General features: G+C 39.9%; 1 protein-coding gene across 1 annotated transcript; it reads right to left on the minus strand.

Moving 5' to 3' along the window:
• Positions 1-225: 225 nt before the first annotated feature.
• On the minus strand, positions 226-12,018 carry zbtb34 (zinc finger and BTB domain containing 34). The gene is made up of 2 exons (XM_041787407.1): positions 11,902-12,018; positions 226-6,842 (listed from the first exon to the last, which is right to left on the minus strand). Exons 1-2 carry the CDS (start codon positions 11,917-11,919, stop codon positions 5,280-5,282), a joined length of 1,581 nt encoding a protein of 526 aa, XP_041643341.1. The 5' UTR covers positions 11,920-12,018; the 3' UTR covers positions 226-5,279.
• Positions 12,019-13,838: the final 1,820 nt, after the last annotated feature.

Consider the following 13,838-nt stretch of genomic DNA (forward strand, 5'->3'; position numbering starts at 1 on the left):
CATCATGTATTTCCTGACTTCCTGCATACCATTTTATCATTATGGACACGTACTGAATGTTGAGTGGTTAAACACAGAGCGCACAAGGTAATTCGAGGGCAGCTGAACGTTTAAAGTGCTTGTGTTCCCACGTATGCTTAAACACGCGGAGCGAAGTCGTAGGACACATACAAAACGAAGTAAATACACCAATTTTTGAGACACAAAAGACAAATCAGAGCCAAATCAGCGTCTTTATTTTACAAACGCATTTTTCTATTGACATTTTTTCATAATAAAAAAGCAATTTACAAGCTTAAGAACCAAAATGAAGCAGCACAGAATGATTATGAGTAAAATATATAATTTGAATAAATATATCTTATTTCATGCTATAAAATAAATTCATAAATGGCAATAGATACAACATCAGCTCTAGCTAGCTTCATTTACTTCATAGTTGTACAAAAACAGTAGAGTTCTGAGGTTCACAGTTGGGTTGTGAGGTTGTGTGTAGAGTGGACAAAAACAGGAGTTAGGGCATTTCTGTAGTCATGGTTTGGGTTTGGGTTCTCCAGAGCTCCTCGAGCTTCAGCTCTGTGGAAAACATGGGCTCATTGAGACCTTGAGGCAGAATGTTTGGGAACCACTGACTGAGGACTGTTTCCCCACCTGAAGAGAAGTGCACAATTATACTATGGACATAAGCTGTATGTCCAATGAGACCACTTTTAACACTATATACCCTGAGTTCTAAGTTTTTTTGCCTTGTCACCAATACGAATGAGCCAGAGACGTTATAGTGCAGAGTTTAGGGAGTTGTAAAAGGAAAAGAAACGACAGTAAGACTGGGAACTTCCTCTGATCCTGAACAACTACACCTACAGTCTCAGTGCACGAGGAGCCAAAGGAGAACCCTAAACCTTGACATAACGTCAGAAGACCCGCTCCCAAACAGTGGCTAAACAGCCCATAATCCCTTTCATTCTTTGACACAGCTGGAGGTGCAACTCTGAACAGTGCCACTGAGTTGGATGACTGAACCACACGCTCAGTTCTTGTGTTGCAGTTTACTGAAACCACTGGAGCAACAACAATTGTTCTTCTGAGTGTAATTTTCTGAAAAGGATGTCAACCTGTCCAAAGTTCCAGAAAATATTTTTAAAAAATCAATATCAAATTGTGTTGGTCTAACTTCAATTCAACAGCTCCCTGACATTCAGTTTGTTTGATGTACGACAGGCCAATATTTCAATAGGCTTGATGATCCCAATACACCGCTTTTAAAAAGGTTATTGCTTTTTTCAATAATACACAGTGGACAGAAACTGACAGAAAAGCTATGGAAGACTTAAGTTTTTTCTAAGCCTGTATCAGTGTTTGTAAACTACCTGAAGTGAGTTTATTATAAAAAGAATAGGACGAGCTGCAATTCAAAAAGTAGTCCGACAGCCTTCCCTGTAAACACTTCCTTTTGATTACTTGTGGCCCATAATGCATCTCCTGTTCCTCTCAGAGGTGTGGAACTAAGAGCTGACAAAGAGTCGATTCGAGTGTATGTGTGTCAAGTTCAGTTGGATCTGTTAAGTGTGTACTATCACGTGTGTAACTATAGTACATGAAAAGCATTTAAACAATCCCCCTTCCATCCACCTATGATGATTACATGGATTTGTTTACTATTTGATAAAAAGAAAATGTGACTAGTCTAAAAGCACCATTTAAGGGGGAAAAGGTCCCGACCGAAGTGAGTGAGGCCATTATAGCTGAGTCCCTTAAGGGTAAAAACTGTTATAAACAAGACTTCCCGGATGGAATTTGTTTGAACTATCAATGAAGAACTGTAAGTGCACAATCGATGACACAAATACAAGAAAACTCAAGTTTTAAAAAATGATCCATTGGCAATTTTATACAATTTTGTGGTTGAGCAACGTGCAATTAAGCTACAGTATATGAGGATAAGCTTTTTTTTTTCTTCACAAATGTTTCTCTGCTTAATACCCAGGCAGCTGTTCCCTCGCCTGACACTCTAGGAGAACAGAGCGGAAGTCGATTTGTGATTCTCATGCATTTCTCTTTTCACTGAAATGCCTTAAACTATAGTACATTGCTAAGATTGTCCTCAGTCATTAGAGAGGAGGGATACAGTATTGTCTCTGAACATGGGGCAATGGCTTTTGGGAACAAGTCTGCCTCATTTGATTGTTATCAATTGCTACAAAAGCGGTTTAACCTTAAATTGTCTGTCCCGTAACAGAATAAATCAAATTACTAGAAGCACAACAGGCAGGACTTGAGCTAAAAAAAAATACAAATGGACAAGTACAACATGATTTAATTTCTAATCATTCTTGGCATCTCTTTACAACAAATCATGAGGCCATATTTTATTAAAATCTCTGTATTTAATCCTTTAAAAAAAGAAAGAGGCACAGGAATCTAAGTGCCGGATTCTCAATGTAAAGCTTGTGGCAAGGCACTAAGTTTAAGATGCCACTTTTTAAGAAGTTCTCTTTTTTGATTACATTGGCTTTAAACAACTACAATACCTATTGCACAACTTCAAATTGTCAGCTTTTGTATGGCTTAATATATGTTGCTATTCATGACTTTGCTGCTTCATGTCTTCTTCACAAGTAGTTCAAATTTTATACAAGTGATTGTTACTAGCTGGGAAGCATACATTCCTTGAAAATAGCTATGGACTAGTCCTACATTAAATCAAGAACCTAATCTTCTTAATGAGCATTCAGCCTATGTTCAAAAACCACCCATGAGTCTTTGGTGTGAACTCTTGGCACAAAATTGTTGTAGCAGTTTGTACCCATTACTCACAGAACATTAGTGATAATGTAAAAAGGTGGTACACATTTCTTATTCTTTCTCTAACTGCAGGACAAAAATAATCCTTGGCAGATTCTAATGAGCTTGTAACTGATTTTGTTGGTCAAATCGGCACATCTCATTACATCTGACAGAAATCAACATGACTTAGTAAACATTCATTTTAAAAGTTACTTTAGAGGTCGACGGACTGTGTGGTTGTGGCATCAAGAGTGTATGTGATGAATTCTTGCACAAAAAGATTAACGAAAAAGCTAGCTATACTGATCTTTGTAAAATCCCCAAAAGTTTGGTTTGCTATCTCAACCATCAATGAGTGAAGATGTTGACCGCACATTCAGTGGAATAAAAGGACTGCAATCATGGCGTAACCTTAGAAATAAGCAACAAGAAATAATATTCTCCCAGCAAATGCACAAAAAGTAGAAAATTATATGAAAACCAAAATAATCAAACTAAGTTCATTGACAAAAAAACCAGCATGGACCAGATGGGACAGAAAAATCTTTTAGCAGGTGGTCTACTTCAAAGGCATTAACAACTGAATGGTAAGTAAGAAAAGGCCCAAGCAGCTGAGCTTGAAATTAGCTATGTATGACAGGATTACCCATCAGGCCTTTCAAGAGCCTTCTATGTGTTCATAATGAATGCAGATTCTCAAAATCCCAATGGAAATAAAACCAAGTTTCTATATACTAAAACACCCCATCCCTTAACCCTATGGTTCAAACAGTATAGATAAAATATAATGTTGGTGTATGCGTGATTTTTAGCCAATAGTATTCATGTGGCTGCAGAGTCTCATTAAAGTTCACAACATTTTACAGTCTGAGGGAAAAAAACTGCTGCAATAAAGCAGGTGCTGCTCCAATACTCGCGCTGCTGCACCAAACTTAAGACAAAATCAGCACATTTCATTCGATGGGTCAGCACCCAAGATCCCACCCACTAACTCTGCAAAGTGCATCAATACTTTGGATCACCAGCTACTACTAACGCTTACCATCTTAGCCTCAATCCAGCTATAACATGTCTTTGTCAACGCCATAAAGGAGGATTGACAAATGAGGAAGACATGTTCAACATCTGCATCTGACCCCAGACTGATACAGAGATCAAGGATCACAGATCAACGTCCTGTCATAAAGGGCAGGACAGAATGAAAGAGAAGGAAACGAACGAATAGCTCTTTAAAATGATGGAAGAAAAACCATGTCAGAATGGCTGAGATTCCTTTTTTCTTTCAGTTTGCATATTATTCAGACTTGTATCCTAAATAGACTTGTGTGAACAGATCTGAGGCTGTTCATTCTGTGCTGAGTTTCAATGAGTTCTCTTGTCTCCGTTAAACGCAGAGTATTAACCGAGAAGCCTACCTCAGGACAAAAAAAAAAAAAAAAAAAAAAACGATTTATACATACAATTATTCAGTAAAAGTCTGCAATCAGAGTATAGAGGAGTCCAAATGACTTCACTGTATGGACGTAAATCACCCATCTCATGGATGACAGCATCTAAAATCACACCTTGGCTAACAGCGTGAGATCTCCAGTAGTGATGAGAAAAGTGTTTTTGAGAACAAGTAGTTCTCAGACAGCAAAATCATTTCTTGTGAGTATACAGGGCCATTTTCTCACTCTATTCTCTGGATAAAACGACAAACATAGAAGAAAGCTAGCAAATTTAATGCACTCCTAACATAGCACCTTCTTAATCTACATTTTAACCTGGCTGACCATGAAACATTTGACAAGGACTATGTCCCTAATCCATACAATCAGCAAGGAATATTTCCCCTAAGTATCAAGGCTTTGTGTTGAGAGAGAAAACTTTACATTGTTTGGCAATAAGATACTGTACAAACAACCAAAAACTGATTCAAACGGTGAACACTTCTGTGCCTGGTAGGTTCTTGGCTATGAGGTAGAACCTGGTGAGTTTGATTTAAGTTAAAATACTGTCTATTATGAGTATGTAGTTGCATCATGAGGTATTGAACGGATATGTCACACGAAGCTTTGCACTGGCAGAAAAATCATTCCTTGTGAGTAAGTGACCTCCTGTGGCCACATGTGCAAAAACAGGTCAGGTAAAAAGGTGATATGACTAGCATCTTACCAGAGCTTTCACATTATCAATTATTGCAACATGCCTATATAACTCTGTAAATAGGTTTTAAAAAACATGGAAAGATAAAAAGAGAAATCAATCAGGGGGTCTTGATTATTGGGACCTCCTTAAAAATAGTAAGGTGTTACTCCCTTTGCTTGAAAGAATCAAATTTCTTAAAAAGCACCCATTTGCTCTCTGCATTTAACATCTAACTTTCAAAAATCTGACAGACACCCTTTAAGAAATGTCTATAGTGGAGGGAGCTGATTCAAAATGAAAAAAGTCCTTTAAGTTGAGTTAAAATAAACATTTCTTAAAGCTTCCTTAACCTGAAGCAGGACCTAAAAATCACATCTTGATGCTTGCGCCTCCTCTGGACTGCATTTTGAACTCTCCTCCATATCATCGGCTGGAGCCTCTTCTGCATATTGTGCCTCAAAGGCCATCCCCTCAGATGTATCCTCTTGGTCTTTCTGACCTGAGCTTCCCTCCGTCCTCTCTGGAGAGTCCATGTGATTACTGCCCTCTGTTGCTCCCATGTGCTTCTTCCTCAGGTGCTGGTTAAGGGTGCCCTGAAACGGGAAGCACTTGCCACAGATCTGACAGTGGAAGGGCTTGTTGTCCGTGTGGCCACGGATGTGGTACTCCAGCTGGTCTTTCCTCGTGTACTTCTTGCCGCAGAACTTACATACAAATGGGGTGATCCCCATGTGCAGGCGCATGTGTCGATCCAAGCTCCCCTTCTGGTTGAAGGTCTTTCCACAGTAGATGCAAATGAGTCTCTCATTGTAGGGGTACCACTGGCTTCGCAGACTTCTCTCTCGCACATCATTTTCCAACGCTGCAGCTCCAACTGTGGATTCGCTGTCATCAGAGCCTGTTTTGATATGACTCAGCACTGCTGCTGGGATGGCCAGGGGGCGCTTTGCCCTGGCTCGCCCACCTCTAAAGCCACTAAGAATAGAGCGGGAAGGACTGGAGTTGCTAAGGTTGACAAAGCAAGGGGAGGTCAGCCCTGAGTAAGAGTAGGTAGCAGACTGGATGACAGGACCATAAGAACCCACACTAACAGCCAATACCTGTTCTCCATCCACCAGCTCTGTGTGGTATCCATCATCACCTGCTGAAGAGCTGTCTGAATAGGTGGGCCTGTCCGTCTTCTCTATCTTCACTTGCACATCTGTCACTTGGCCATCTTTGCCGATTAGTTCCACCTGCTCTATTTCTCCCTCCATAGGAGTATCATGCTCAGACACACTATCGCTGCTGCCTCGGTCTGACTGGCCTTCCTCCTGCTGCTGTCGCCGCCGGCCCAGACCTTTTCCTGCCAGCTCAAAGCGTGCCTCATGCGCTGCCTGACTCTGGCGGGAGTAGTAAGGGGGGGAGATCTGGGTAGGGTTCACAAAGAGGTTGCTGTCATTGACCCCATTGTGGCTTGTCTGCATGTCATCCTTCTCTGGGCTGCAGACAGTTACTGGGATGCTGATCTTGGAGTGGATGCTCTCCAGAATTTGGGTACATTTGTCAATGATGGCTTGCATCTGCAAAAAACTTGCAGCTGTGAGGAAACTGATGATGTCCTTGAGCTGCAGGGACATGTGGCCTGTGTAGCAGAAAGCAAGAAGCTGCTCAAACACCTCAGGGCTTTTGATGACCGAGATTGAAAGGCCACTCATGGTGCTGAGGGCTGTGTGGTCACGAAAGTAGGGTGAACTAGCTGCCAGCACGGCCTTGTGGGCTCGAAATGGCTGGCCTTGTATGTGAACGATGATGTCACACAGCTTCCCTTGCAGCCGCAGCTCATTGAGCTGGGTCAGAACAGTGTTGCTGAACTCCGGCACATCGAACTCGATGTAGCTGCCGTCGTCCATTTCTTGGATATGTTTCTCCAGTTTGGCAGCGGTCTGAGGTAAAAAGATGAAAAGAAGAATACGTCAGGATTTGAAACACTGTATTCAAAATTAAAGAAATTTTTAAATTGGAAAATAAAATCATATTTAGCATTATTTATTTTGACAAGGGGCTGTTTAAGATGAGCACACAGTAATATCAACATACTACCACTTCTCAAGAAGCACATTGTTTACCTTACAGCAAGCATAGCCTTTTTAACTTCATTTGAAAAGCTACAATTCCCTCTAATTGAGATTTTAATGAATTTATAGTTTTGTTAGGAGATAATGGAAATGAGACACACCATTTATACATTTTCAGAGAACTTGTAAGATTATTCATAAATTCTATTTCTGCTTAATTGCTGATGCTCAAGAATGTTCTAATAGACCTAAGAGTCCATTGATATCAAACAATTTCTTATAACTGTCTGTGACTGTCTCCTTCTATATCATACTAAAGTATATTGTTCAATTATAACTTTTTCCCCCCTTTTCAGGAAATCTCTTATTAACTAAATCTTAGTGATTCTTGAGTGCATTACATTAATATTTGCTGCAAACTTACTCATCCAGAACTGGGCAAGCTCCATTTTTTAGGGGCCTGGGGGAAAGTACAGGAATTGTAGTGACCTAATATAGCCTAACGTATGAACAATCATACTTAAGTTGGACAAAAGACCATCAATCATGAAAAAAGTGTTAATAGTATGGGGAAAGGGATCTGGAATAAGAATAAGATTACACTGAAGAGTTGTGGTGGCACACATACTAATCATAAAAGAGTCTGACCATTTAGCTATCTCTGTATACCAAAGATTACAAATACACATAACAGATACACACAGAGTTTTAATAATGTTATAGTTTACATTCTGGTCCAGTATCAATTTTAACTACTTAATATTTTTTCTAAAGTTTTATTTCATTGAAGGTACCACACTGAGTTCTGTGGCTACTAGATTATTCTTGGTGATGCATAATGTGAACAGCAAACATTAGTGAGAGTGGCTTAAACAGAAAAAAATACAGTCTAAACATTAGATTCCATTAAGTTAGTTTATAATTTTTACTCATTACAGTTTTAGGATTGATTATTTCACCGTAGCATCGCTGAAAAACAAGAAATGTGAGTGAAAGTAGGTGAAAGAACTGCCATACACTGAACACAATAGGCTATGCCAGTGTTCTAATAACATGCACTGTCTCTTGTGAGGCGCCAACCGTCAAACAGGAAAACCATAAATGTGTACGTCCTGCATTTGGCAGAGAAAGAAGAAAATCTGGTTCTGTTTGGAAACTGGGTGCGCACCAAGCTGTTTGAAACTAACTTGCATAGAAGGCTTCCTTGATAAGTTCAAATATAAATGCTATATTCTTTAGCAAAGACACTGATGCAAACAACCCTTTAACTGTCAGATTGTGGTTAATGCCAGATGACGTCCTTCTGACGTGCACAACTGGTCACTGCCTCTCCCCTGCTTTAAGATATGTTATAGCATGCAAGCCAGAACATTCAGGACTTGGCTGAAACACATTTTGGCAAAATGACAGATCAGTTCCCCTGATGGAAGGCACTGCTGCACAAGTAATGGTACACTACTCTTGCACAATAATATACTGACTTGAGCTTGTTGATAAAATATTAACAGACATAGATCCTGCCTTTTCAGCAGAATCAGTTATAACACATTTTGGAGAGCTGTGTGTAGAATCTATTCCTACTGCATACACTGTGTGGTTCTTTGTTGGTAAAAGGCAAATACTTCCATGTTGCAACACCAGAGTTCGTTTCCATCCTCCAGCTCCCCTCTCCTCTCCCCTTAGCCCATCTGCCCTTCTCTCATCTATCCCACTGCATCTCCTGCTCCCACCCTGCCTCTTGCTAGCTATTCAGCATGATGTTCTTCCTATTGAGACACTGTCAGCACTTTGGGAACGTAAACACTTTCTCCAGTTGCCAAAGCTTGCCAAGACACCTGTCCAACAAACCATATGCTCTCCTCCTGGCGCAGGAGAGAGAACGATGTAGCAATATGCAGCAGCTAGAATCATAAGAAGGCGTACATTATACTCAATCGACCATTACCAGCCCTCAAATGCAACATGTTCATACACTAAACCATATTAGAGATGGCTGCCAACAGCATGCATACTAAATGGAGCCAAGTTGAAGGCAAGCCAAAGAATGCATGCTCAGTAGTTGAGATGCACATGCTGGGCGAGGGTCACATGCTCAGCTCACGTGGGAAAAACCGAAAAATGTTTTAACTCAGCTCAAAAAATTCCATCTGCGGCTCATGTTCTCTGCCTGGCAATAAACCTTTTTGACACAGCTGCTTCATGTACAAGGAGGTAAAAGGGATGCTGAGTACATTGTGATACTCCTGCGGACCAAAAGGTCAGCATAACTCTGGGGGTAAGACATCACCTAAAGCCTCCAAGTCTTTGCCATGTCAATCAAAAAAGGAAGGAAAAAAAAACATAAGAAAAATCAAAGTCAGCAAGTGAGCAGTGAATGCTTTCTTCAACATCAGCAGCATTTCACCTCCTGTGAAAAAATAGCTTGTGAGGCAGACCAGACCCAGAGCAGAATCGCTTAACAAGCAGAGGTCTGGACAGCAATTTAGCACATATAATAAAAAAAAAAAGATAAAAATAGGCTGTAGTTGGATCCATCACAGTGAAGGGTATTGTGTGAGGACCTTTGATGGTGTGTGAATAAAATGTTCAGTGAAGAAAACTGGGCTTGGTGTGAGTTCAGTGTGCAAGGCTAAAAAATGAATATGTGTTCTCAAAATGGTTAACTGGAAGCCACAAAATGCTCATCTTTTATCTCTGCCCACTCATGTGATTATCAGATGAACAGCAGTGGCAGAGTAAACATTTCAGCCCCTCCTTATTTTTGACTGTTCCAAGAACATATTCATTCTCAAAAAAAATGTACAAAGAAATGATACAACTGCACAACCCTGCAATGTGCAGTGAAGTATGTTTCATGCAGTCAAGCGCTTCCTAGAGTTGCTCAAGGCTAGAAGACTGCACAAAGAAATCTTGGGGGTATGATCCAGAATTTTAATGCAGAAAAAGACCTTCCTGTTGCCGACATCTGTATTCGCTGGTAGCAAGGACAGAAGCATTCAGAGGAGAGTTAAGTTGTTTAAAGGCTGTCTGGCATCAACCTTTGCAAATTTACAGCATCTTGCATCCTACAAAAACACTTCTATTGGCCAGCATGATTATAGACGATATTATCCTCTTACACTATCTTTTCATGTAAAGCCACTCTGCAGTTATTCTATAATGAAACTATACTAAGCGCAGTGATGCATTTACCCTTAAACATGCCCTTAAAGAGCATTTTATTACTGCACAATTATCGGACAGAAAAATATTTCAACCAAGGCTGATACTGTTTTTGACATGTGGGAAAAAACCTGCAAATGATAGCTCATTTCTAGTTTTCCAAAACTCTGAATCAAACTCAGCCTCTTAGTACCCTTACAGTAATGTAATGCTCTTTGCTCATTTAAATGGGGCCTGGAAATGGTTTCTTCAACAAAAATTGCAGAAAACAATAGCCTTTGAAAGTTCATTTCTAAATTTCCAGACTGTCAGGGCAGACCTCTCTAAGCCCTGTTTTCACCAGACATTACTTTTTGTGCCAAGCATCTCTGCGCCTTGCATTGCACAATCACTAATTCCAGCTGGCAGTTAAAACCAATTCAATTTTACTGCTTATCCCAAGCAGAAACGGGGCTCTAACAAAAGGGGGTGGAATGGGTGTAAAGCCATAATGCCTGCTCATGCAAAAGTTGTAATTGGTTTGGCTCCACTCCGCTCTGACATGCCTTGTAGTTGTACCATTTAGACTAGTCTCTGGCGCAATTGTCCAAGAATAGGGCATGGTATTGGTTTCACACTGGGCTTTGAAAGGGGCATATTGGAAATTTCAGAACAAATGAATGTCACTGAAATAGATGTAAACACAGTCCTTAGTGACCAAAGTGAACCCAGCAGTACAGAATGACTTGCCATGTCCCACTTTGTCTGTACTTTGTCCTTACGAGCCATAATGTTATTTTATACTGACACTGGTTGTAACCATTCACATTTATACCTTTCTTGTTCAGTTAAACAGATGCCTTGTAGGAACAATTTCACACTCTACATATTAGGGATGGTTCTGGCATAAAACTAATAAAGGCCTGGTGCACATTTATACCCTGAAAATTATGTAGAAATACAGTTTATCGTAGCAAATCCCTGATAAGGACAATCACATATAAGGAGTAACGTATACGCATGTACGCTGTGGGACGTTAGCATGTAATGTTGATGCCGTCGTACATGCATGCAGTGCAGATACATTGGGGAGCGACCGTGCGGTGTCCCAAACTTTATCCCAACCATTCCGCTTGTAGTTAGTTAGCTGCTGATGTGAAGGACTAGCTGGTGTCAAAACAATTGCTTACACCGGCTTCGATGTCACGGCTACCCGCGTTTGGGATCAGTGTCTCCTTTGTTACTCGTGTACACCATTATTCTGAAATACACTTACATTAGTCAAAAAAAAAATGCAACGACTGACAGGGCCGAACCACCCAGCTACCAAGCAACAGTAGCAAGCTAGCTAGCTAGCTTAGCTATCCGGGAAATTTCTTTGAAAATTTGATTTGTTTCCCACAGACTTCATCCCTTCACACGCTGTGAATTATTTCATGGCTCAGGCACGTTTTGTTTGGCTACATAAACGTATGACAACACTGAGTGTCCTAGCAGCGAAGTTTAGACGTCGAAATCGGGTGCAAACTATGTCGACTGACAGTTGGAGTAGCTACACCGCTAGCCTCGTTATGCTAGCATTTAGCTCTAGTTTAGCTAGCAGCCCCTCTGTGTCTACTGACGACCTGTGCTAAGTAGTGGCTAGCGGCTGTTAGCGTTTAGTTGCTAGCGTCCGTTCGCAGGCAATTATGCCTCCATTATCTAATGGTTGGTGAGACGACGCGCCCAGGGTACGACTATATTTTTATCAGAAGCACATCCCGGTTGCGGACTCAACCAAACTCACCGTCTTGCTGATTAACATTGAACGCTGTCCATTCCCCTCAGTAGTTCGCTAACACCACAGCCAGGCCTCCCCCCCTCTCCAGTCCAGATGTGTCAGACAGTTGCTGCTGCAATTTTGCATCAACAGGAAGTGTTCTTTTGGCTCTTTGCATTCATTCTATCAGAGTGTTTTGCAGCAGCCCCTCCCTTGCTCATGTCAGTTGTGTACTGAGACATCATGTTCTTGTTTAACGACACAATGGAGGTTGTATAGACAGGCGCAGACACTAACATTAAGTATGCTGCGGTCCTTTCCAAATGGTTTCACACAGATAACGTGGCTTTACTTAAACTCTTATCTACAGTCTTCACCAAGGCCATAGGCAATGTTCATAGATTAGTCTTAGTGTTTCAACTTTATATCACTGCTGTAGGACTGAATAGTCCAATTTAAGCATGGAGAATTTCTTCTCGTTGATAAATATTTTAGTAAACTATAGTTATATAATATCTGCCAAAATAAAAGTCTTATAGAAATAGTTTAGCCAACAACTTTACAGCCTTGTTTTTACTCCAAATACTGCACTTATACCCCAAAACTAGCATATACACCACCAACATCACCTATAAACTAGCACATCTATGAGTATTTTATCAGTGTTTGCAATAAAAGTCAGAATATTTGCTGCATGAACCAAATCCTTATGACGGAGAATGATTTTGATTTCTGACTTTTTAATTAACTTCAAAATAAGGGTGTCAGAAGGCAATAATCATCACAAAACATCAAAAATGTGACAGGACAGCACCTCTGCACCCCTTTAAAACCAAATAAGGTTAGCCTGCATTGTCCACAGACATCAATCCACTTAAGGGTACAATTTTTATGGCCATATTTCAATTGCATTGTACAAAAAACTTTCATTAGTTTTAGAATAGATATAAGAATAAATAGAAAAAATATTCTAGTTAACTTTACTATAACTACCAATATAAAAGTCTCATGAAAATAGTGTAGCCAGTAACTTTAAAGCCATGTTTTCTGCAAATATTGCACTTATCCCCTCAAAACTAGCACATACTCGTACACCAGCATCAGATATAAACTAACACATCTATAAGTTTTTTTTTTATATTAGTGTTTGCAATAAAAGTCAATATTTGCAACATTAAATGAGTCCTAATGATGAACACCAACTGTGATTTCTGTTTCTTCAATTAACCAACACAATAAGGGTGTCAGGAGGTAATTATTGCCAACAGAACACCAAAAATGTAAAGGACTGCTGTGTGCACGCCTTTAAAACCACATAGTGGAAGCCTGTATTGTCAACAACTTCTGAGACACTGATCAAATTTGAGGAACAAGTTTTTATAACTACATTTCAGTTGCACTGTATAAAAAATATCATTAGTTTTCAATTCTAATAACAAATTTTAAATTATTGGCATGAGCTGCATTAGTATCTGTCTTACACCATAATTTTCCACAAGAGGGCGCCACAGACTAAATTGATGAGTAAACTGCACCATCCCAGACCTCCTTACCACCAATGTATATAGATCGCAAGACCAGGAAGGGTAGAATATCCATTAAACATCTGAAATAAGATGTGGTTTGATTTTTTTATCTTTTGTTTCAATCAAAAGCACCTCTCACTGATGTGGATTTTTGCATTGCTGGACTCAGTTTTAATCTCAAAACTCTGGGATTAAATATTTTCCAACAAAAAACAACAGAAAACTCTGTAAGTGTAACCTTATAGGTAAACAAAATAAATTCAGCATTACAGTTTTTGGCTGCTAACCAAAGCATACATACGTTTGTTTATTCTAGGATTCAAAAAAAAGCTGCTTGCATACACTTTACTTTTCTGTTATTTGATCAATAATTATATAGTGTGTGTTTGTTTTACGGCTGATAAAAGGTAGATAGGTAAATGCTTGTCTGCTGATCTA

Source organism: Cheilinus undulatus, linkage group 5 (genome assembly GCF_018320785.1).
Source record: "Cheilinus undulatus linkage group 5, ASM1832078v1, whole genome shotgun sequence".
In the NCBI taxonomy this organism is placed as follows: domain Eukaryota; kingdom Metazoa; phylum Chordata; class Actinopteri; order Labriformes; family Labridae; genus Cheilinus; species Cheilinus undulatus.